Here is a 25653-nt window from a genome sequence, read left to right as displayed (position 1 = left end):
ACCGAGATGAACAAGGAGACGGATTCTTTCCTAGTTTGCCAAGCCCCGAATTCGAGATTTTTAAAAATAGTACAGACCAGACCATTCCTTTGTTCGATGACGGGACCATTTGCTTATTTTTGAATTTCGATGCGGGGGGCGGGGGAGGAATGAGGGCACAGCTACTTATTGGAGACAAAGGAGAAGTATGGGACTTTATGGGAGCTGGGACTGGGCAGCTGGACCAACAAAGAAAGGCGGTCGTGCTCTTGTAAGCTCACATTTGTGTCCGTGCGCGATGGAAAGGAAACGAGAACGTTGTCCTACCAATGCAAACGCAAATATGTAATATTTACATATGTAAATGTAAACGTAAAGCCCTTTTAAAGTGCAGCGGTGAAGGTTTTCTTCCCAGACCTGCCCCATTTTTTGTTATTTTCTGCTGAAAACCCCCCGAAGGCCAACAGCCTCAGGTTGCAGCAAGAACGAACGGCTACCTCCGGTTTACCCGCGCTGATGTTTAAATCCCCCAAGTTTGAAAGCGCCAGTCACCTCCGCCCGCCCGCCCACCCGCCGTCCCTCCAGCACCAAGCGGAAACTCAAAGCCAGGCAGCGAGCCGGCGGAAAGACTTCCGAGCCCTTCCCCTCCTGTCTCGCCCAGTCGCGTCTGAGCCAATAGCAGGCGCCGCTCTGAAAAACCGCGCTTCCCATTGGAGCGCGGCGGCGGTGACGCTCTTTGAAAATAGGAGCGGGCGGCGTGCCTGACGTACCGAACCCTGGGCGGTTTTACTCGGTTGGCGTGAGGTGCTCTCCGACTCGTGCGGCGGCCGGACAAACGGGACCTGCGGCGGAGCGACGGGGGCCCAACCCACCCAAGTGAGTTTACAAGCCGAGGAGGCGGGAAAGCGGGCGCGAGGGGAGGCTTTCGGAGGTCGGTCTCCTGGGGACACCGGCCGTTGCTCGGCCGGCTGCGGCAGAGAGCCGGGGAGAGGGTGTACGTGGCGTCTCGGCGGGCGTGGTGGGTGTCTGGAGCGGAGGGGCGCCTGAGGAGCCATACAGAGCTTTGCGCGGGTGGGGGGGGTGTTCAAATGCGGCCCTCCAGGCATCTCTACCCGGCCCTCGAGGCGTCATCCATTCCGCCCCTCTCACTGGCTCTCGTCCATGGCCTTTATGCCTAACACCAGTGTGCTACTGACCAGGGCTTGTGTTTGGGAATGGACAGGAGCTTACAAAAACCTATTCTTTTTGCATGGCTCGAATGCAAATTGGTGCGCGAAGAGGTCGTAGCTGCTGCTGGTGCTCCGCCTCCTTTTTCCTCTGCTCGCTGCAGGATGCTCTCCTTGGGCTTCAGAAGGTTTCCTCACCCCCACCCCAACCTCTTTATAGGACGTGGTGTTTCCCCAGAGGGGGCTGCAAGGCAGAAGCATCAAGTGGTTATCCGCTTTGAGATATATATATATATATACACATATACACACACACACACACACATATACATATATATGTATGTATATATATATATATATATATATATATATATATATACACACACACACATATACATACATATATATATATACATATATACATATATATATATATATATAGCGGTATAGAAATAATAAAAAATAATATCCCGCGAGCCTTTAGTATGTCTACTCAGAAGTAAGCTCCACCCAGTGCAGCAGAACTTGCTCATAGGCAAGCGGGTCTTTTATAGGGTTGCAGCCTGGGAACTATTCGGAGGGGATGCCAGGCTTCTTGGCGACTCTTTCGGGAACTGGTGGGCTGAGGGTCAGGCTAGGCTGCAGGGAGGTACTGTATTGTAAGCATACACAAGTTCAGGAGTATTTACTCTCCATCAGCTCGTTCTCAGTAACAAGAGAGTCTCTTCGTTTCTGTATTCAGCTGCCAGGTACCGTTTGAATTTAGCAGGGCAAGCCCGAACAGGAGGAATGGGAGGAGAAAAATGGAGATATCAAAAAGGCAGGGTGAATTTGAAGTTAGAAAAAGTCACTTCCGTATAAACCATTATTAAGTCTCCCTTTCCTGGGGAGATTGGAATCATCCATAGAAATAGAGAAAGCTAAAATTTTAAGTTGTGTGCTCCAAGCAAAAGGTGGCAGCAAAGACAGGTGTCAATGCTGCTTGTGACTCTGCTGTGAAATGTGAAATAGCTTGTTTTTGCATTTTTTTAAAAACCAATTGTTTGTCAGTGCAAATTCGAGGTAAAGTAGTTTGTCATTCCATACTGCAGTTTGGAAGAGTCTGTGGCTGCTGCTGAGAGAGAGGGAATTGAATTTTAAAAGCCCTGTAGTGTACTTCATTCTGAATACTCAGTTGGTTGCCTGTCTGAGGTAAGGTAGTTTTGCAACAATTCTGTAGCATTTTCCTATGGCTTGGTGAAGATTAACATACTTTCTGTTAAGAAAACATCTCTCAAGTCATTTCCAGCACTCAGCTTCATGCCAAGGCTTGCATTCCTTTGATTTGCATACAGAGTGATTGTGCTTTTCAAGAACTGTTCTTTAAAAAAGTTTGCATACTAAATAAGATTCAGACTAGGAAGAATGGGAACTCCTGTCTTTTCTGACTGACTGCTTTTTTATTGGGAGGTACCTGTTCCCCAGTTCAATATGGTAGCACCTGAATTTCTCCTTTGATTACTATTAACTGCTCCCATTTCAACTGGAATAGATTTTATCTATTTAAAATATAAATTTGTGGGCATGTGTGTGATGTTTTTGAATCTCTGGGAAAGCGGAAATGGCAGGAAGGAGGTGGGTGGAGGAGAAGCATGCAAAATGGCCATAGGGAGGGGAAGCAAAGCTAGCGTTGAAGGAGGTGTAAAAGCGTAGTGCAAAAAATAGGTTGAGTGCTTGCTTAATATCCACTGGATATTAACATCAGGAGGAGCATTATTTATGAAAAAGATATTTGCACAAACCAATGCTAGGTAAAAACTGAGATTGTTACTGCATGTATCTTGTATGTAAGTTTACAACCTTGCACTACAATCATGTGTGTCCTTATTCAGAAGTAGTTCTGTGTTCAGTGAGGGCCTTAATAGCTGCACTGGCTCCCGGTGGAGTACAGAGTCAGATTTAAGGTGCTGCTTTTGACCTTTAAAGCCCTTCATGGCCTAGGACCCTCGTACCTACCGGACCGCCTCACGGAGAGCCTCAAGGTCTATAAATAGCAACACCCAAGTGGTCCCGGGCCCTAAGGAAGTTAGATTAGCTTCAACCAGAGCCAGGGCCTTTTCAACTCTGGCTCTGGCCTGCTGGAATGCTCTGCCTCATGAGACCAGGGTCCTGCGGGATCTGATTTATTTCCGCAGGGCCTGTAAGACAGAGTTGTTCCGCCTGGCCTTTGGCTTGGAGCCAATTTGATTCCCTCCCTCTCTTTCTTTTTTCTTTTCCTTCTCATGCGATGAGGCTACATTTTAATATTTTAATGTTTCGTTATTTTAATGTTGTATTTTAATTTTGTTTTAAAGTTGTAATCATTCAACTTGTTTTTATTATTGCTTGTAAGCTGCCCTGAGCCCGGCCTTGGCTGGGGAGGACGGGGTATAAATAAAAATTATTATTATTAATACTCAAGCAAGTGCATTTAGACAGTGTTAGAAACTCAAAAATATATACTAGGCACCAAATGGTTCCTTAAACCAAGGTTACAGGCACCAAAATGGAATGTCCAACTACCATTTTGGGTAAGACAGCTCTAAAGTCTTTCAAAGGATTGGCTGGCTGTGATTATCAGTGAAACATCTGGCTAGTTCAGATGACAAACTTGAGCTAGGTTCAGAACTTTGAGAACTTAAAGAAGAAAAGTCACTTTATCCAGGGATAGTCCACATATATATTATCCTATTTTTCTTAATGGTGACACAGACCATTCATAACATAATATTTTTCACAACTGTGAGCAGGGCAGTGCGGTGGGGTAAGTGGAGACAAGCTACAGCAGTTAACTATAGCATAGTTCACCACTCCTGCTCAGGCTGCACAGCAAAAGCATTTGGTTCCTGAAATTCATTCTGATTGTGCAGGTAAAAGATAACTGATAGAATTCTACAGGATGTGGTATTAGTGTGTGAAAACAGTCAAGATCCAATGATCCCCAGACATGCACCTCCAGATGGTGGCGGTGTCGGGTGCCATCCTGGCATCCAGGCATCTTCACTTGGTCGCAAGTGGCAGATAGGTGCAAAATGCTCTTGGCGCCTGGCTAATTTTGAACACTGTAAATTTGTGTCTAACTTGGAGCAAGACCCATTTTACTTTGTGGCATTTAGGGACATGGGATTGCAGCCTCAGGGCTGTGTCACACATTACAGAAGTAGGCATTCCTCCTGTCCCAATGCGTATGTGACAACATGTATTTAAAAAAAAATTAAAATGGCATATAGTTGGGTGCCTACCCTTCTCTCTGCCGAATGGTGGCAAGAGTCCATGGGGCTCCAGGCACTCACACAGTGTCTGTGTTCCTTTCGAAAATTGAGACACGGCAGAGGCTGCTGTAGCTTTAAGAAATATGGTTTATTCACCTATTTACACTTTTAGTCTGCATGGAGGGATTCCAGACCTTACAGCATGGTCATTTCAAAAGGAACTTGTACCCCACAGCAGTGCAGCCCTGGAGTCCAAGGCATCTCTCCAACCCAACTCTGCAGATAGCCCACCCAAAGATAGATCCCAGCCCTCTTCCTGCTTCTTTTCCCCAGTACCCATTGCTACCAGATTCCCTTTTCCTGTTGCCTCAAACACAGTTACCATGGCAACCTTCCAAATACCTGTCTGGACAGGTGTGTTTTTTTTAGTTAGCCCTAGCTTGGCCAGGTCATTTTGCATAGGCTAGCTCAGGAATTTCTCTGCAGCTTATATTTCTCCCTTCACATTCCAGTAATCAAAATCCAACCATTTAATAATTTCTAGGGTATAGTTTCCCCACCACCACTATAACAATATTTAATGGGAACATGTGAGAGGTTGCAGCAGTTGACACTGGCTGTCTGATTATATTTTTTGCAAGAGATGTGTAGTGAAAGCCACAGATCCTGCTGCCTTTTGCTCACTTCTGTTTTTAAGATGTAGAGTGGCCTTGAGGTACAGGAGGCAGGCAGAAGGTTGAGAAAACCATTTGAGTTTTGCAGCATGATGCTGTTTTACATTGTTGCAATATACTTCCTACCATTTGTGGGGAGATCAATGGATTTTTGTTTTTTTGTGCCTTGAGCAAGAAGTCTCTTTCATTTTTGCAGGCCAAGCCATGTGGAAGATGGGGAACCCAGTGATGCCGGAAGAACGTGCAAGGAAGAAACTTGCTGAATTTCTACAAAATATTGACAACAATGACTGTGTGTGGATGGATGAGATTATTGAAGAGGCTAAAAAGATGTTTACGAGGTATGAGCAAGAGATCTAGAAATGGTGCTCCAAAGCATGAGTTTTTTGTTCTATGAATCCATTGAAATCACAACAGCCCATAAGCTGTGTATATACCATAGGTTAAGACTAGGTTTGTTACCCATGCTAGATTAATTTTAAATCAAGGCAACGGTAAATCTGCAAGGAAAAGATATTTACTTTATTTATTTTACAGCCCACCCGTCTGGGTGTCTTACAGCATATCTAAAAACATAATAAAACATCACATATTAAAAACTTCCCAATACAGGGCTGCCTTCAGATGTCTTCTAAAAGTTGTGTAGTTTTTTATCTCCTTGACATCTGAAGCGAGGGCATTTCACAGGGACGGTGCCACTACCGAGCAGGCCCTCTGCCTGTTTCCCTGTAACTTCGCTTCTCGTAGTGAAGGAACCAGCAGCAGACCCTCAGAGGAGGGTTGAGCAATGGGGGTAGAAATGCTCCAGGTATACTGAACCACCCTGAGACCCTTGGGTATAGGGCGGTATATAAATTCAAATTATTATTATTATTAATACAAGGCCATTTAGGGCTTTAAAGGTCAGCACCAACACTTTGAATTGTGCTTGGAAACGTACTGGGAACCAGTGAAGATCCTTTAGGACCAGTGTTATATGGTCCCGGCAGCCACTCCTAGTCACCATTCTAGCTGCCGCATTCTGGATTGATTGTAGTTTCCAAGTCACCTTCAAAGGTAGCCCAACATAGAGCACATTGCAGTAGTCCAAGCGGGAGATAAGCAGAGCATGTACCACTCTGGCAAGACAGAATGAATGCTTCTGGTTGGATGTTAGCTGGTTGCCATAAGTCAGTGGTGTCCAAACTTTTTTCAAAAAGATTTGATGAAGTGAAGGGCCGTGAGGGCTGACCAAAGTTTTTTTAGGATTGAAGTTGTTGAGCTTTTTGGTTTTACCCCAAAGCGAAATTACATACTTGGAAGCTAAAGCTACAATTGTAGGGCATATAATTCTCATATGCTATATTATTAGAGAATATGTTACAGTATTAATGTGTTTTCTCATGTGGGAGTATACAACAAAGTGATTACTCCGTCAGATGTAGTACAGTACAGAATTTTATTGTATCAGGCTACCATCTTATTCAGTGTCTGGGTTTCAGGAAGTTTGATGCTGTGCCAGGGTCAGAAACCAGACTGGCTTTGGTAAAAGAATCCCAAGCTGCAAACAATATCCTGAACTTCAAACAATGTTTTTTCCTAGTCTTTACCAAAATGAGAACTTGAAAGATGAACTTTGAATGAAAGTGGGATACCTTCAATTTTAGCCTGTCATCAAGCCATTGCTTCTGAGGAAAATGTTGACATTCTCGGTCTCCAATAGCTTGACCTCTGTAGAAATCGATACCTTGATTGTTCCAATCCTACAGCATGAATTGTGTGAATTGGTCTCAAATAAGAAATTGCCATTCAGTGAGTAGTTGGCAATATTCCTAGGTAAAGGCACTTGGCAGACCAGAATTTAAACTGCTGCTCTTATCTCAAAATAGTGGCTCCAGTGATGAACCTGAGCTGATGCCAAAAACACCATCACAGAAGAGTCATAGGAAAAAGAAGCGTTTTTCTTCTGTTAAGAATGATCACTTTGCTACAAAGAGGTAGGGAATGTATTTGTGGGCTAAGTAGCAGGGAATAATCTGGAAGATAATGTTTAAAATTCCTAGTTGTTACTTCAGGAAAATGACTAGATTGGGTTGCAGTGTTTATTTGACTAGCTAAATATGTTTTGAAGATTTAAAAATGTGTGCTTTTGTGCTTTTGTAATGAGGGATGGATTGTAAATGTTTTTTAAAATTAAAAATAATTACCGCCAGGAGATCTCCTCACACTACCTCACAAAGCACATCACAACAAGGATAGGACTTTCCTAACTCCATCTACCAGGTGTCCTAGGACTGCAAATCTGAAAGGAATCCCTCTGTCTGTCCCTGTCCATCAGCCAGTCTCTTAGTCTGTTGTCTGATGTAAGCAACATAGTTACCCTGAATCAAAAGACAAGGTATAAATCTTTAAAATAAATATTGATTCACAGTAATTTAATCAGCCCAAGGTTTGAATGATATATAAGTGGTAAATTGTTGATGTAACATTTCTCATTCAGTTTGTCTAGGATTTTTCAGTTCAGCTACACTATTGTCCCTTGCAACACCAAATTGGTTTTATGACTCCATTTCTGCCAGCTTTGGCATGCAGTGAGCTTAGTCCCCATTGCTTTCCTTACAATGTGTTTCTTTTATCAGGTTGTCAAGAAGAGAGAGTACTCGGTTATTTTCCAAACGTATTACCCGAAGTCGGAAAAACTTGGAAATCAATGTAGAGAATGCCTCCCCTTGTCATCGTGTTACTAGATCCCGGGCTGCCTCATCTGCCAGAGTCTCAGATGCTTCTCTTAAGAAACTATCTTTCAATTTAGCCAAAGATCGGTTACCACTAGTAGTAATCAGTGCTAATGAGAGGCGTAGTGCAGAACTGCAGGCAAAAAAAGTGCTACCTCAGACAGATACAGCTGATTTGACTCTTAAATTATCTGAGGAGGGGTCTCCTATAAAGAGATCACCTTTGACCAAAACTTGCCTTGTGGCGAAAGAAACTCCTGAAGCCAAAATAAAAGAGGGACGGGGAATATGCAAGATGAAAATAGCAGACGTAGCCGGTGCCACTGAAAACAAAGAATCCAGCACTCAGAACCAAGAACCAAGTGCCCAGAACCAAGAGGACAGCTGGGCTTCTGAATCAGAGGCTGCTCAGAAGTTAAACCAGAGCTCACAAGCACCCACTACTTCAAAAGCAAACCGTCGCTCAGTCCGCATAAGCAGGACCTCCAAGTCCTCCAGAGCCTCTATGGCTGAGAGATACTCACTCAGTACTAAAAGGGAAAGAATGATCCGGAGATCTAGTCGGAAGTCTTTGCCAAAGCGGAAAACATCCCAGCAGTCATTATCTGCTAGGCATGAAAGTTGTAAGTTTCAATAATGTGAGATAAGAGTACAAAAAAAAGTGTTGCTGTTTTTACCTTGTAGCAGGCTAGCTTGATATGAACTGCAAAATGCTTCCAATATTTAAGATTTATTTATTATTTTGGTTAGGCTTCTTTCCACTCTCTTGATAACTTCCTTTGTAGTTTCCAATAACTCAAGGCAAAAGTAAGGTTTAAAATTGAAGGTGATGTATTGGAATAATTTTACTCTATACTCAGTGAGACTTTGTCTTGAAACACCTGCTTCCTATTTTTTAAACCTATCCTAAGTCATGTGGTGCAGGCCTTAAGTACATCTAGGGGAAACCTGCTATCATTTAGGTTTGGGGGCACTTAGCAATAGTTGGTTCTTGGGATAGGTGGATGCTGCCAAAATGTCCCATACTTGCTGCCCATCAGTTGCCAGCTGAGAAGGTAGGTCTTCTGCCAGTTTGGGGCGATGCATCAACTTTGTATCTCAGAGGAAAGTGATCCAGAGACATGAAGCTGCTGTGGAACAATCACTGCCAAGTGCTTACATAAATGTGTGCATAGCCAGAGGCTCCAATGAAGAAGAAGAGGAGTTTGGATTTGATATCCCGCCTTTCACTCCCTTTAAGGAGTCTCAAAGCGGCTAACATTCTCCTTTCCCTTCCTCCCCCACAACAAACACTCTGTGAGGTGAGTGGGGCTGAGAGACTTCAGAGAAGTGTGACTAGCCCAAGGTCACCCAGTAGCTGCATGTGGGGGAGCGGAGACGTGAACCCGGTTCCCCAGATTACGAGACTACCGCTCCTAACCACTACACCACACTGGCTCTCCAATGAGAAGAGGCATGGTCATAAAATGTTTGGGATGCCTGCCAGTGATGTGTGTAGATTTGTGTTAATTTGTAACCTGCTTTGGAATTAGCATGTGCAGTGAATAATGGGCAATAAACATTTTAAATAAAAGAAAAATAGTGGCCACCAGGAGATCTGTATACACTGCCTCACAAAGCACATCACAACATCCTACTCTCATCCTCCAGCTACAAAAGGAGCACCTGCATTCTGCTTATTGCTTGCTGACAATTTTGTGATGTAGGGAAGCTAATGCATTCTGTTTATGCTACAGAAAGTAGTCCTGGAGTATAAATTAACCATTGTCAGGTGTGTGTCTGAGAATGTGCTTCAGACTCCTTACCAGGCGGAATTAGCGAAAACTTTTCCAGTCACAGCAAACGATTTTTCCAGTACTGAAGATTTTAAAATTTGAGCACTTGTCCCTTAGCCCATGGTAGATCCCAGTGGTGCTTAAGGAGGTCCAGGATGCTGTTATATATTGTGAGGTGCAGTGTAAGAGCCAGGATGCTTCTGCAGATATTTGACTTTGTTGGAGATGTAACCTCATGTCTCTTCTCATTCAGGTCATGTTGCTGTGGCTGAAGAAATTACTGAATCTGGGTGAGTTGGAATTAGAATCTTAGATTATTATTTTTTAAAGTGATGAATTTAGGAGACGTGGCTAACTGAGGAGCTAAATGGTAGCATAACTACCACAAGAAGATAAACACATCAAGTGGGCTTTTAAAAAGCGATTTAACATACAGCAGTTTACAGCTCCAATAAGGTAATGCTCCGGGGACTACAAAGTCCAAAAAGCAAAATGCTAAAACTTGATTTAAGAGAGGAAGCATCTGTTCTGAGGGCTTGGACAAGGCCTCAGACTCTCAAATGGCAGGAGCTCAGCTTTCTAAATGTGGGATGATAGAGTGTCATATGCTTATATAACCTAAATCCAGCAAGTGCTAGCTTCAGACTGGGGAACTACTCTAGCCCCCTTTGAAAGATGGTTTGACACGCTATCAGGAACCTTAAAGAAATTTCAAAAACAACTAATGAAGCTGTGAATACAGCCCTTGAAAACCAGTCTGAAATTCAATTGCTCCAAATGACAAGTGATTATCTATCACTTAGGCTAGAAGAATAGGTGGAAAAACCTTAACCTTCATTATTTACCTGAAAAAGAGGGAGGGGGAGGTATGGATGCATTTATAATCAACAGGACCATGAATCTCACTGTCTCCAATGGATTTAGAGTGGGCTCATAGACTCCTGAGCAGGTGAAACTCCAAGAGACTCCAAGCCTGTATTCTTGGCAAATTATGTTTACAGAGTTCACTATTTTATTTATAGATCTGGTCAAAGTCTAGGTACTTATTCTGACAGTACAAGTCTTACTATTCTTGACCCTATTAACAGCCCCTCATGGTAGTTCTGTCTTTTCCTTCCTTTTCTTTTCTGCCCTACTGAACTTCCCTCCACATTATGGTAGAACCTTATAGATTGGTGAAAGTGCGATCGCTTAATGTAAAAGGTTCAGGTGCTGCTGTTAAAAGAGCAGAGGTAGACTATCTTGCAAAAGGAAGGAACAGACATTATGCTTTAAGAAACTCTGCAGCTGGGTAAAGATTCCACAAAAGTGGACTTGTACAGACCAATAGCACTTATAAATGTGGACGCTAAGCTTTTCACTGCCATTATGTTGAAGTACTTGAATGTTTTTATAACCTCCTACATCTCCCCTGACCGGACATGCTTCATGCCATTTTGAAGCATTGCAGGATCGGTAAGAAGGTTTCTTGATATAATTTATGAATTGCAGTCTAAAGAAATGCCAGTATTGTTACTTTTCCTGGATGCCTTTAAGGCCTTCAATACAACATACCCATCTCCCTTAACTGTTCCTCATAAGGCTTGGTTTCCAGACCATTTATCATCTTGGCCACCCTCCTCTGCACAGGTTTCAAGTTGTCAGTGACACCACATACACAATGTATTTTTTGCGGAAATTGTATTAAATAACTAGACTTGTACCCAGACAGAAGAGAAAGGAAATGGTGAATCTATTTTTGAAAGCATGGCAGCAGTGAGGTGTTGTATGGGCTTTCTGTAGTCTAGTATGAGCTGAGGCTAGAGTTCAGCTGATAGGTTGATAACTTCATTTCATTACTTCAATGCATTTAAAGATAGAATGAAATGATAAGACCAATTAAAATTCATGCTGCAAGATAGAAGCATGAAAGGAATTTGCAAAGTTTTTACTTTTAAAAATATGCATACCTTTTCTCTCTTAGATTGATGATAGAGCCACCATCTCAGAAGGTAAGTTCTAAAGAAGACTAAAAGAAGTTTAAGGCCACAATCCAATACCCATTTACCCAGCAGTAAGCCCCACTCAATTCTATGTGACTCATTTTTGGATAGAACTGTGTGGTTAGCAACCATCCAGACTCAAGCAAGGGGGAGTGTAATGTGCATGGAAGAGTTGGATGGCATTCCATGGTACATCTTCAGGGTACATCTGTCCTGCCTCCAGACCTGCTCAACACTGACATGCTGGATGAGATGTTTTGACAGAAACTGCACGTTCAGAGTTAAACACACACAGACTTAATCTGCAGTCAATCCTTTGAAGTTCATGATTGCATCATTTGAGCCTGCGAATGTTGGATTCCACATTAGTGAACCTGAGTGCTGTCCTAGAATGCCTTCTTTCCTATGGCTCTCACTGAAGTGCCAACATCATTTTTAGAGATACTCGAAGCAGCTTAGTCTGCCTAACATTATTTCTGCTAAATCGTTAAAGGGCCCACTTAGTTATCTAGTGATTACACATCTATGGGAGGGGCTTGTACTGAGAAGGAATTTGCCTTTACTGCAGGTTGATGAGAACCCTCGCATGTCCCTTCGTTCTCACAAGGCCAGTATGCAAGCAGTTATCAAACCTGTGGAACAAGATGGAGATGACAAAGGTCAGTATACTCCTTGGCTAAGTAGCAGAGAAGGTCAACAGTGAGTTGGATAGAATGTATTTTGAGGAAAGGCAAGTTTACAAGCCTATTATTTGCAAGATGCTCAGTTGTTCAAGCAAAAATAATGACTTGACTGGCCAGTGTGGTATAGTAGATGGTGTATTAGTGTTTGAGAAGTCCAGGTTCAAATCCTAGTTTGGCCATGAAGTTAATGAGGTGAGCTTCAGCCAGTTTTCTCTTGAACTAATCTACATTGAAAAATTGTTGTGAGGAAGCACTGTATGCTGCCATGAGGTCTTGGAAAGGAAGGGTCCTATAAAAATACTTGGCTATGTCACATACACAGGCATTCAGCTGGATCTTTCCTCCACTTACGTTTGAGTTGTCCCCCAGCTTGTTTCCTTGCCCTAAGCTCTGGAGTATACTAAGGAGCTAAACGAGCTCCATGAAGTGGCGTTCAGGGGTGATCATGTTAAGAGCCTGAGCCATTCAGATTTCCAGAGGTCAGCCAGAGCTTTGACAGGAGCACACGTCATATCAGCCAGAAAATCCCTTGGAGCAACCTGGAAACCTACTGGATCCATCAGCTTCCAAGGCCAAATCATCCTCATAAATCTCAACTGGAAGTGATCTGACCATGACAAGGGACTAATGTCAATATGCCCAACTTTCAGATCAACCTCTTCCTGCCCAACTGAAAAAGGGTCTTGCGTATGTTGGAAGATGCCTGCCTGCTAGGCAGGTGCCAGGTCCCAAGAGACTCACAGAATGTATTCCTGCATATTTGCTGAATAAGGATGAAATCTCATCATGTATTGGCAATATGCTTAGTCTAAAGTAGGTTTCACCTCTTGCTGTTCAGTATAAACTTGGAAAGCAAGTGAAGAAACCCATCTGGGCTTCCATTAATATGCATAAGACAGGCATACCCAAGAGGTGCTCCACCAAGCCACTTCTGCAAAATCCAATTAGTAGTATTCTGTTTTTAAAGAAACATTTCATTAATACACAGCCCAATGTACTGAGTCTACACAAGCTTGATTTGCTACATATTGAAATTCTAGAAATCAGAATTATGTCTATAAGGGAAGTAAATAGTATACTCCAGAGCTTAGGGCAAGGAAACAAGCTGGGGGACAACTCAAACGTAAGTGGAGGAAAGATCCAGCTGAATGCAACCAAACAGTGCTGAGGGTTCATCGTCAAGCCTACCTAGTGACAGTGAAGGCAGCAAAGACAACATAATTTGCTGCCTCCATTGCATCCTCTTCTGGGTAGTGCAGGACCTTTTACATTCTGGCCCAAAGGAGGTGGTGGAACCAACAGTGGCTGACAGTGACCTGTTTGCAAAGCATTTTGGGGATAAAATCTTGACTGCTGTTACAGCAGAAGAATCTCATGGGGTGTCCAGAGCACTGGCTAGTCCTATTGTGTTGTATGAGTTTCAGTTGGTAAAGCTTGAGGATGTGGACAAGGTGCTTGGATTGGTCAGAGTGACATTAGGGCTCTTACCCTTGCCCCTCTTGACTGGTTAAAAACTAGCAGGGAGGGGAAAGCTGGCTGGGCCAGGGAGGCGATTAATGCCTCCTTGCGAGAGGGGGCTAGTCCCTGCCTACTTGAAGGAGACAGTGATGAAACCACTCCTTAACAAATCCTCCCTGGATTTGGAAAATCTAAGTAACTACCAACCAGTTTGTGTCTCTTTCCTGGATCAGATCCAGGCGCTAATGCAGGAAACTGATTTTCTATATCTATTGGGGGTTTAGGCCCAATTTTGGCACAGAAACTGCTTTGGTTGCCCTGTGTGAGGACCACTGTCAGGAGAAATGTTGTCCCTGTTAATTTTCTTTGACTTTTCAGTGGCTTTCAATGCTATCAGCCATGGTATCATTTTGGTGCAGCTGCCCAAGCTATGGGTGGGTGGCACCACTTTGCAGAGGTTTTGGTCCTACTTGGATGGTTGTTCCCAGAAGGCGTTGCTTTGGGAGTGTTCATCAGTTCCATGGAGCCTTCAATGTGTGGGAGCCTTCTCAAGGTTTGATTTTATCCCCTGTGCTGTTCAACAACTACATGAAACCACTGAGTGGAGTTATCCAGAGGGTTGGAGTACATTGTCAGCAATATCCTGGTGACACACAGCTCTACTTCTCCTTTACATCTGGAGGAGAGGTAGTGGATGTGCTGGACTGTTGTCTTGCCTTAGTAATAGACTAGATGAGAGGCAACAAACTGAAGCTTAGTCCAAATAAGACTGAGACACTGCTAGTGGGCAGTTCCCTAGACCAAATGACTAGGATGTTGCCTGCTCTTGATGGGGTTACACTTCCTTTGAAGGAGTGGGTATGGAGCTTGAGGGTGCTTCTGGATCCATTCCTATCTCTTGAGACTCAGTTGGCCTTAGTGATGCGGAGTGCCTTCCATAAGCTTCTGCTGGTGGCCCAGCTGTGCCCCTATCTGGACAGGGACTGCCTAACTACTGTTGTCTGTGCTCTGGTAAACCTCTAGGTTAGATTATTGCAGTGCTGGACTGTCTCTGAAGATGGTTTGGAAACTTCAGCTAATGCAGAATTCAGTGGCATTGGCTGCCATTTAGTTTCTGGGCCCCATTCAAAGTGCTGGTTTTGACCTATAAAGCCTTCAGCAGCTCAGAACAGCAATACCTCAAGGACTGCCTGTCTCCATATGAACCTACCTAGACCCTGAGATCATCCTCTGAGGCCCTTCTTTATGTGCCTCCACAAGAGGCACAAGAGGATTACAACATGAGAATGGTCCTTTTCTGCAGTACTGTACTCCCCATTTGTGAAATGTTCTCCCCAAGGAGGTACAGTTGGCACCTTTATTATACACCTTTAGGTGCCAGGCGAAAATGTTTCTCCTTAACCTGGCCTTTGGCTGATTACCACCGATTCCCTTTTAAATGTTTTGTGGAAAGGGGGGTTATTGGTTTGTTTCTGTTCTTATTTTTATTATGTATTTTGCCTTTTTTATATTGTAACTTTATGGTGTGAACTGCCCTGAGATCTATGGTATAGGTCTAATAATCATAATAATAATAACTCTGCCCTGACAATTATAAGTATTCATCCATTTGTTGACTAAACAACTTTGGCTTCAGGCCTTTGCTACATAAAACACTTTCACCATCACTAATTGTAGCTCTCTTTCTCTGTATGCAGGGGGAAGTTCTGAAAGGACTGATGAGGTGCAAGAGCAGCCCCAGAGTGCTAGGTATGTTTTCTTCGGACAAAACCTCCATGGAGCAAAACAAGATGATGATATCTGAGGATTAAGTGCTTAATTGTTCTGTTTGGTTGACACCTGTATGCAGGTTGAAGGTGCTAGGATCTAAACAGTGGAAGAATGGAAGGAGAGGAAGTGAAGGGAAGATACAAGATGGGTATTCTTATAGTTTTTTTTCTCCTGTGAGGAGAGAGAGGATTTTCAGAGAAGACTGTAAGCATCATGAGAATAGGAGAGCAGGTCCATTGGCTGGTTGATGGGTAGCTCCTATGTGAGAGGATAGTTACCGTAAATTTCGCTCCATAACACGCAGATTTTTCCTCCTAGAAAGTAAGGGGAAATGTCTGTGCGTGTTATGGAGCGAATGCCTACAGATGGCGGGGGAATCTGCTGCAGTTGTGAGCAGTCCGTGGCTCGCTTTGAAACAGCAAAGCGGGTGTAAGCGGCTCCTGTCAGCGAGCCGAGCTGGGGAGGAGGGAGAGAAGCAGAGCGGGGTTGGCTGCTTTAAAACAACCCCGTCCTCTATGTTCCTCTCTCCTCCCCACTGAGCTGCTAAGTAGCAGCAAAGCTTTTCAGCCAGCCTAGCCAGGAGGAGGGAGAGAAGCAGAGCGGGGTTGGCTGCTTTAAAACAACCCTGTGCTCTCTGTCCCTGCCTGCAGTTTTTTGCTGTCCGATTTTGGATTAGCCACTGTAGGGGCTGTGTGTGTGTGTGTGTGTGTGCTTGAGCTATCGTTCTCCTCCTCCTGCTTCCCGTTCACTCTCCCTGCGCCCCTGCGCTCTCCCTCCGACTTTAGAATTGACACTCTGTGTGTGTGTGAGAGGGCTCCTTCTCCTTCTCTTGCTTCCGTTCACTCTCCCTGCGCCCCTGCGACTTTAGAATTGACACTCTGTGTGTCTGTGTGTGTGAGAGAGGGCTCCTTCTCCTTCTCTTGCTTCCGTTCACTCTCCCTGCGCCCCTGCGACTTTAGAATTGACACTCTGTGTGTCTCTGTGTGTGAGAGGGCTCCTTCTCCTTCTCTTGCTTCCCGTTCACTCCCCCAGCGCCCCTGCGACTTCCAGCGCCCTGCGACTTTAGGGCCAGTTCTCTCTCTGCGTGTGTGTGTGTGTTTTGACCTCACTGCACTTGTTGGGGGAGAGTGTTGGTCGCAATTTTTCTTGATTTGTCTCAGAGTGGTTACTATCATGGTTTCCTTGCCGGAGAGGAGGGAGAGATGCAGAGCCTGCTTGTTCTAAAGGAGCAAAGCCGGAGAGGAGCCTCTCCTGCATTATTAGCAGCATCCTTCTCCACACCCCCCACGCGTGCTCCTTGTCCCTTGAGTTCTTTTCCTTCCCTCCCCACTTAAAACGTGGTTACAAAGCACGGATCCACATGGATCCTCAGGATTTTTGCACTAGGTCACCCCAAATTCACCATCAGATCACATAGCATATCCATGGCTACAGCCTGCACCAAAAAACACACGCACCCACTGTTTCATGGGGCCGCAATGGCGCAAAAAACGTGGTTACAAAGCATGGATCCACATGGATCCTCAGGATTTTTGCATTGGGCTACCCCAAACTCACCGTCAGATCACATGTCTGTGACCACAGCATGAACCACAAAAATCATACATCCACTGTTTCGTTTAGAATATTTTTTTCTTGTTTTCCTCCTCTAAAAACTACGTGCGTGTTATGGTCAGGTGCGTGTTATAGAGCGAAAAATACGGTAATTAAAATACTCAACTGAGCAGCTATATTTCTTCTGGCCTCAAAGGACCCTAAGCAACAGAGAATGGAGCCAGAGTCCTGTACTTCCCATGGTAATTCTGAGACAAGGAGGTGGTTGATTTCTCTGCTGGTGCATCCTATGAAACGAGCCCTGTATTGATATTTAATATTTACAGGAGGAAGCCAAGCTATAAAAGAGCAGTTTATGAGCAAGATGAAGGACAGCACTCAGAGGAGGACTTCTCCCCTGCAAGGAAAAGGGCTGTATCTCCTCAGTGCCCTGCCAGCAAAGTAAGTCGAGAATTCCATCTTCGGGAGCGAACCAGGTCCCATCATTTGCCTTCCAAGGACTGTATCTCCTGTATTTTTCAGGTTGTCCGTCCTTTCAAGACATTCTTGCATACAGTGCATAAGAACCGAGTGCTCATGATGACCCCTGGCTCTTTGAGTCGAAGTGCAACCATGAAATCATTCATCAAACAAAACACTCCTATCCAGGCCACTCCCCAGGTAGAGTGAAGTCCTGTTTTGTTTTGTTTTGTTTTTAAATCCATGTATATCACCTTGAGTTCCTAGGATGAAAGGATGGATGTAAATGTAAGAAATAAATTGTACAAAAACTTCACATGGGCTTAAGGGAAGGAGGAGCTGTAAGAGTAAGAGGGCTTAAGAGACTGAAAGGACTGGCATTGGATTGAATGAGAGCAACATTTCTCCTTTGCGTTGAGCTAACCAGCTTATGTCTTTGACTGCAGGTTGTGAATTACTCCATCCCCACTCCGTAGCTTAGCTTTTCAATTATCTTTTAGCATAAGTTTATTGCATGCCATTTGGTTAAATCCATTACTTCTTCTTGGGTTAAACAGGGCTTGACTGGTGAAGCATGGCAGATTGCTGTCATTTGGTGAAGAGAGTTGAATAGGGCAAATCCTATATCAACTAGTGGTCTAGTCCTTTTGTATTGTTGGCAATGAAATACTGATAATTTGGGTGCTAACTTCCAAAGGCATTAAATATTTCTCAATCTTCTCTTCGTACAGCGGGGGTTTGTTGTAAGTAACAACATTTGGTCTCACAGTAGCTGTATTTGTATATCATTAACATGGTGTGTTATCTAATGGCATTCTTAACCTGCATAGTGACTTAACATTGCTTCCTCTTTTTAAGGTGGAATTCTAGCATTTTATTTAGTGCTTATTAGGGTAATCTTACTAAAAAGTAGATAATGGGTAGTAGCATTGTGCTATTTTGTTCCCTGTAGTAAGAAAGCCACAACCATTTCAAAACATGATAATCAATAACTGCCATTTCTTCTCTTGAATGTCTTAACATTTTTTCTGTTTAATTATTTTAAGTTTAGAATAAAGTGCAAAAAAGAAACTTAGATGCATTCTTAAGATCTTAGTTCAGTTTGCATTGGTGGACTTGGCCTTGGCTCTGGTGGTCCAGAGCTTTTTCACTTCCATTATGCACACTTACATGGTATGATCATAACTACATAGCTTAATTTGGGCAGATTAAAAGGCTAAGGTTAGCTATCAGCTTCGTTTTTTCATCTAAGGCAGTAGATCAAACTTTTTTTTTTTTAACCATGAGCTAGCCCAATCATATTGGCTGCTGCATTTTTATACTCCTTACAAGTTCTATTAATGCATGGATATTGACAGAAGTACCCAAAATGAAAGAATTTTTGCAGGTGTGTTGCTTCTGTCAATATTGTGTGATGGTGATAGTGGAAATAGCATCTGCTTCTATGTAACTGAAGGCAAAGGAGCCCTGTCTTGTGCTGGATCTACCTGTCAAATCACTTGATGGCTTGCCTGAGGTCTGGGCATTTCTAGACTGCATGTGTATTAGGAAGTGTAGGGTGCAATACTTCAAGAAGGTAGACAGAAATACCAGTGTGGTGTTGCTATGTGATTCTTCCTACCCAATCCACCATAAGGTGCATCAAAGCCTTTCTGAAATAAGTAAAAGATGCATGCTCTAGGTCTAACAATGCATTCAAGTACTATGGAGAGTGTTGTCTAATCACTAACTGTTTGCTGTGATTTAGCTGGGGGGGGGAGGGAAGAAGTGTAGAACAGGCATTGTGAGGGATTGAGCAGTTCTTGCCTATCTTGCTCTTGGGAAAAAATGGTGGCTAAATTTGTGCTCTTTTTGTAGCTACTACACCTTCACTACAAAGGATGTTTTCACTGTTAGGAACATTTGCCACAGTGGAGAGAATAGTTCCTTCCAGTTCTGTTGCCTGTCTTCTACCAGGGGTGGGTTTCCATATTACAGTAACTGTTAACAGACACATCATTCTATTCATGTGTGCTAATGAACTTCCGTCCCTACCTAGCAAAAGGAAAGAGAACGGTTAGAGTCTCAAAGAAAGAGGGAGGAAGCAGAACAACTAAGGAGGCAGAAACTGGAGGAGGGGAAAAAGCAGCGGCTGGAGGAGATAAAGCGGTATGCATCCATAGACATCCTTCCAGTTACTCCTTTCCTAGTTCTGCCTTGGAGCTTTTTCTAACTGAACTCCTGTGTGCCACCAGGAAGCGCGAAGATCGCCTCCGCAAGGTGTTGCAGGCTCGGGAACGGGTGGAGCAGATGGAAGAAGAGAAGAGAAGGCGGCTTGAGCAAAAGCTTGCTCAGCATGAGGAGAAAAACGAGAAGGTGAACATGAATATGGCCAGAGAGCATTTTGGAAACGTGTTCTTCAGAGTTTAATTATCTATTTTGAAATCCTAACCACTCTCATCAGGGGAATATGCCCCATTGTATTCAGTAGGACTTAGTTTCTGAGTAGACCTGGTTAGGATTGTGCTGATGGTCTTATCAACCCAACAAGTCCCTCCCTCCGTGTGTTTGTCTTGTTAAAACAGTGAAGGGCTTAGAATGTTTGGTTGTTATAAAGGACATATCTCTTACATTACTGTGTTAGGCTTATCTTGTTTTTAAAAGAAACATGACCCGTATAATGGCAAGATATACACAACCTATTGTAGGTGCGTGAGGAAAAACTGGCAGAGGACAAAGTTAAGAAGAAGGTAGCTGCCAAGAAGTTGGAAGAACTTGAAGCCCGGCGGAAACAAGAAGAAGATGCCCGTAAAAAAAGAGCTCTGCAGCTGGTAAGGGCAGGGGTGTGGGGATGGCTGGCCATGTAGGACAGTAGGCACACCCCTGTTGAGGCTAAATCCAAAGCCATGTAGCTGCAGGACTTAAAGAGGCTACTCTTTCAAGTATTTCTATGTCTTTCATGGTCACCGAATCTGTAGTGATTTTTAAGGTAACTGCTACTTTAGCATAGTATATAGCTCCAGTTAAGGATCTTAAAAAAATAAATAAATGTCTGCCTCTTCATCAAGCTTCAGAGGTTGACAACTTGAAGGGGAAACTTTACTAAGAATCTAAGTCTAATTTATAAGTTTGTCTTGCCTGAAGTATTCACTGTTGCTATTCACCTATGAAACATAGGTGAATAGCAACTGAATACTTCAGGGTGGTTGTCCCAGGTGGAGTTGAGGATTTGATTCATGCCATGCAGATGTTTATGCATAATCTATATGACTTCACTACAGCTCTTTAGGTCATTATACTAAGAGGAGTTGGCAAAAGTTTTTTGTTTTATAAGGAGGGCCCTGCTGGGTCAAATCAAAGGCCTGTCTAATCCAGTATCCTTTTGTCCCAGTGGCCAGCCAGGTGGGCAGGGTATAAATAATAAATTTATTTTTAAAAAATTATTATTATTAGTCCCAAAGCAGGGCAATAGCACTTGCCTGCTGCGTTTATCTTTTCAGGAGGAAGAGCGAAGGCACAAGGAGCAAATGCAGAAAAAAAGGGAAGAAGAGGAACAAGAAAAGGCTAGAAAGATTGCAGAGCAGCATCAGTTGGAACTAGAAAGGGAGAAAAAGCTGTGTGCTGAGAGAGAACTAGAGAAGAGGCGAGAACAGGAGAGGCTCCAAGCACAGCGGTAAGAACAGAATGACTGAGCAACCCACTTGAAGGCTTCCAGTCACTCAGCACAGCCAGTCCATATAGGGCAGGGGGAAGACTTGCTCCTCCTGGTCTGCTGCTGATGCCCTGCCCCCTTCAAAGGCTAATACTGGCCAGTTTAAATTTTAAAAAATGGCAGACGATCCCATCATCCCCCGCGGCCAGTCATAGCTGAAGCCAGCAGCTAGCACCAAAAGGAGGATGGGGCTGCTCTCCCACCCCCAGGGAGCTGGGCCAGGCCTCAACAGTCGCCCACCCCAGGAAAGGGTAGGTGTTCTTTTCACCAATCTAAAAAATATGGCTGTGGATGAAGCTGTGAGGGGGGAATGATGTGAGCCCCAAGGTGTATGCCACAGGCTGTTGGGAGTGCTGCTCAAGCTAATGCTGGGTGTACAGGTCATGCTTAAGGTCATGACCCCCTTCTTTCTTTGGATGGTAATGAAGTGTCTTTTGTCTGCAAGGGAGCATGAACAGAAAGAGAAGGAGAAGGCTGCTCGGCTGCATAAAGAGGTTTTAGCAGCAGCCAAAGAGAAGGAGCGACTCAGAAAAGAGTTAGAGGAAAAGGAGAGGAAATTGGTAAGTGGCTCTCATGTTTCTATCACATGAATATATTCCTTACACTAAAAGGTATGTTTTCACCTCCCCAAATCTGGGTCCGGTTGCTTTAGGGGAAATTTAAATTGGCAGACCCTGTATGCTTCTTCCTGGAGTGCACTGTGTCATCAAGTGTAGGGTGGGAGCAGTGACCTATCAACAGCAGTGTGTGTGGCCTTTTTGTGTTTTAGCAGGAACAGCGGCAACAAGAAGAGAAGCGAGAGAAAGCTGCTTCTGAGGCTGAGGCCAAGGCTTCCAGCAAACAACTGAATACAACAGTGGTTATTGAGGTGAGCTACAAACCACAGATCAGGCGTTGAAAGGAGTAATGATGGCCCTGTTGACTTGCTCTATAAGAGAGCATGTGCTGCAATGCACAGGCCTACCCACAGAAGCACATTACCTTCAGTGTGCCTTGAGGCCACTTAATAAAGGCTTTGAACGTAAAGTCCCACATATGTTTTTCTGACCCAGTTATTTCCAAGTCTGCCTTCTGCAACCTGGAGCACTAGATTGACTGCAGCTCCCATGATAGGAGTTGTAGTCCAAACACCTGGAGGGCACAAGATTGGGGAAGGCTGCTCTTATGTGAACAGCTACATTAAATGGAGCAATATATCTTAAACCCTGAAAAGGGCAGCAGGCCAAAATCATATACTTTTCTGTAAAATTTTATTGCAAAATATTGAGGTGCTGCTCCCCACTTTGTATGTGTGTGGGGGGGGGGGTTCTTTTGTTGCTGACCCTATTTCCCCTTCTTGGTAAACTTACTGCATACATGTGAGAATTTTGAGAATCTTACCATCTCTTCTCCCTCACCCCCTTGGATTTCATAGGCAAAGACATAACATGAAAGTGCAGTGGCAGAATTTAAAACACACACTCCAATAAAAGGAGGAAGTTGTGAATGAGGAAGAATATTTAGACACATGTTACACATTGGAGAATATGTACAGATCTGTTGGCAAGTGGGGTTTGCTATAGTTGGTGTGAAAATAAACTGTTAACGCTAACTGGAATTTGGAATTTTTGCTTTGGACCGTCAGCTTCTTGCTGGTTGACAGCTGGTTATCTCAACGGAGAAAGCTGTACTGTATAAAAGAAGGGGCCTTTAAAGAATAATGATGTGGCCATTGTCAGAAAAGTTGTGCTTCTTTAACTTTGAAAAGAGATTTGTTGCTGGTGGAGCGAGAGATCAGAGGGCCTAGGGCATGATTGGTTGCAGTGTGTTTTGATTGAGGGGGGCATGCTGCTGGGTGAAGCTAGCCATATTGACTTGTAGTTTGTCAGGTGGTGGTGATTCATCATGCTCTTCTGATAGAATAAGTTCTTTCCTAAAAGGCTGTATTGAGATTCTAGCGCAGTGCAACAACACTAAGTTGGTAAAGCATGAGACTCTTAATCTCAAGGTTGTGGGTTCAAGCTTCATGTTGGGCAAAAGATTCCTGCATTGCAGGGGTTTGGACTAGATGACCCTTGTGGGTCCTTCCAACTCTACAATTCCGTGATTGTAACTTTGCCAGCAAAATCTGGTTCTATACCCAGTGACTTAGCTCTTTCCTCATCTTCTTTCCAGAACTCTACTAGCTGTAATTCCTACCCGATGACACCACAAGGCCCTAAACAGCCCAAGATTGATGTGAATAATTATGGAATGGATTTGAACAGTGATGATTCAACAGATGATGAGAGTCAACCCCGCAAGCCCATACCTGCTTGGGCTACTGGTTTGTTTGAATCCTTTATAGCTGATCTTTCCTTATATTACTGTATGGAATGGGTTGCTTCAAGGTGTGATGGTGAAGGTGCGAAGACCACTAGCTTTTCCTCCATGAATTTGTCTATCTGCTGCTATTAGTCATGATAGCTGAATGGAACTTGTGTGTTCAGAAGCAGCATGCCCCTGAATACTAGGTTTAAAGGAGGAAGAGGCATTTAGCTGGCCACTGGATGCTGGGATAGACGAACCAAGCTTGCAATGCTGTCTACTTAATGTTTATGCTCAAGTACTTGAGTGTTTATTAATATCTTCTTTGTTCTCGGGGGGGGGGGATAACTTTTTTCAAACTTCCAGCCTGCAACTTAGGAAAGTGCTAGGAATCAGGTGTTGGTACTTCCAAGTCGTTTGAGAATATATAGTACATCATCGTCTTATTTATTTATTTATTTATTTATTTATTTATTTATTTACCTACCTACCTACCTACCTACCTACCTACCTACCTACCTACCTTTTTATTAATACAATAAGCTCACTATTTATGCACATTTAACTTAAGTGCATTCAGCTTTATACACATCACAATTTAAAAAAATTAGAAAGGGGGCAGGGTTCTAGGGAAATGAAATTGGCAATCCCACCTGGCATTTAACCCAATGTGTTTTGACTAGATGCAATTTTGGCTTTAGGGATGTAACCCTTGCATAAGTTGTGGGCTTACTGTATAGAAAAGTAGAACACATTATAAAAATTACATCCCTGGATCGATGCCCAGTATTTCTGTTCTGTAAAGCTGAGTCTGGGATATAATGAAAGGGCACCTTTCTTTTTTTAAAAAAGACTATTCAGTCCATGCTGGCCTTTTTTTAAAAAAATGGACTGTGCTAATGGAAAGTCTTTCACAAGAGCAGTGGAACGTCCCCAGTTACGAGAAACCATAGTGCTTGAATCCTATTTGCTGGTTTCCCATAGGCATCTGTTCACTGTGAGAACAAAATGTTGGACTAGATGGGCCATTAGCCTGATCCAGGAGGCTCTTAGGTTCATTGGATGCAACCTACTATCTTTGAGTTGAGTTCTTCATGAGCATTATTAATGGCACATAAAACTTGGTTAATTGGCTTCAACTGACTGTACGCTGTTCTTCTTTCCCTTAGGAAATCTACTAAGCCAGGCAATTATACATCAGTATTACAAACCAGTTGACACCACTGCCCTCTTTGGAGTTGTGAAGAGCCCTAAACTAGAAGAAATATTCAAGAAGAGCAAGCCACGTTACTTCAAACGCACCAGTTCTGCAGTGTGGAACTCTCCACCATTCCCAGGTGGCAGAAATGTACCATATGCTTTAAAGATATGATGTTTTCTAGATCTCATGGATGTGTGGTATTTTTGTTCAAGAAATGTATTTCTGTTTTAAATGTTGAGTCCCTTTTTTCTTGTTTATATTAATAAATGTTGCACTTCTAAGGCAGTTTTTGTCTCTGTGATGGGGAGAAGAGAGTACAGATTGCCAGCTGAAATGAAAATCATTTGGCCTATATTTAACTTACTGAACTGCTAGGAAGAGTCTACGTGGTATAGTAGTTAATATGTCATGCTGAGAGTGAGGAATTATAGGTTCAGATCTCTGAATGCCAGTTTATAATTTAAAGGAAACTCCTAAGTCTAATGGCCCAAGCTAGATAGAATCAAGCTGCTGATACCATGATAGATGATGCTCTGAGGCATTTCCCAAAGGAGATTATTATCTACATAAGTTCCACTTGACAAATTTTGACAGTCATTATTGCATTCTGTGCAAGGCCTTGTCACTATTTTAAAAGAACCTGAAAAAGTAAAAAATTGAAAAGGTGGAATGAAGAACAGGTTATCTTATCAGAAGAAACTGATGTGGAATTGACGTAAATTCTAGACGTACTCCTTTTTAGCTTTCCTGTGTCACAATTTAATTACACCTTTTTGTAAATATGATCACACTTATGTATTTAATGATACAGTGGTGCCCCGCAAGAGGAATGCCTCGCAAGACGAAAAACCCGCTAGACGAAAGGGTTTTCGGTTTTTCGAGGCGCTTCGCAAGATGAATTTCCCTATGGGCTTGCTTCGCAAGACGAAAACGTCTTGCGATTTCCCCCCGCTTTTTTCTCCCTTTTTCTAAGCCGCTAAAAGGGTTGCTTCGCAAGACGAAGAGACTCGCGGAACGGATTCTTTTCGTCT

At 43.4% G+C, this 25653-nt stretch overlaps 1 protein-coding gene across 2 annotated transcripts; it reads left to right on the top strand.

Annotated features, from left to right (window-relative positions):
• Window positions 1-7: 7 nt before the first annotated feature.
• Window positions 8-24903, top strand: INCENP (inner centromere protein). Of its 2 annotated transcripts, none has more exons than XM_079970206.1 (18): window positions 8-239; window positions 5246-5390; window positions 6918-7025; window positions 7668-8386; window positions 9792-9828; window positions 11502-11529; window positions 12089-12179; window positions 15359-15410; window positions 17312-17426; window positions 17508-17645; window positions 19483-19592; window positions 19679-19799; window positions 20132-20254; window positions 20924-21096; window positions 21581-21695; window positions 21905-22003; window positions 23290-23440; window positions 24591-24903. In XM_079970206.1, exons 1-18 carry the CDS (start codon window positions 188-190, stop codon window positions 24791-24793), a joined length of 2580 nt encoding a protein of 859 aa, XP_079826332.1. In that variant the 5' UTR covers window positions 8-187; the 3' UTR covers window positions 24794-24903. The 2 variants fall into 2 exon arrangements, with proteins under 2 accessions (XP_079826332.1, XP_079826333.1); XM_079970207.1 differs by lacking the exon at window positions 8-239 and adding an exon at window positions 2914-2935.
• The last annotated feature ends 750 nt before the right edge of the window (window positions 24904-25653 follow it).

The sequence above is a fragment of the Podarcis cretensis genome (assembly GCF_951804945.1).
Source record: "Podarcis cretensis genome assembly, chromosome: 1".
Classification (NCBI taxonomy): domain Eukaryota; kingdom Metazoa; phylum Chordata; class Lepidosauria; order Squamata; family Lacertidae; genus Podarcis; species Podarcis cretensis.
The sequence above is the reverse complement of the archived record's forward strand: the minus strand, read 5'-3'. Positions and strand labels throughout refer to the sequence as shown.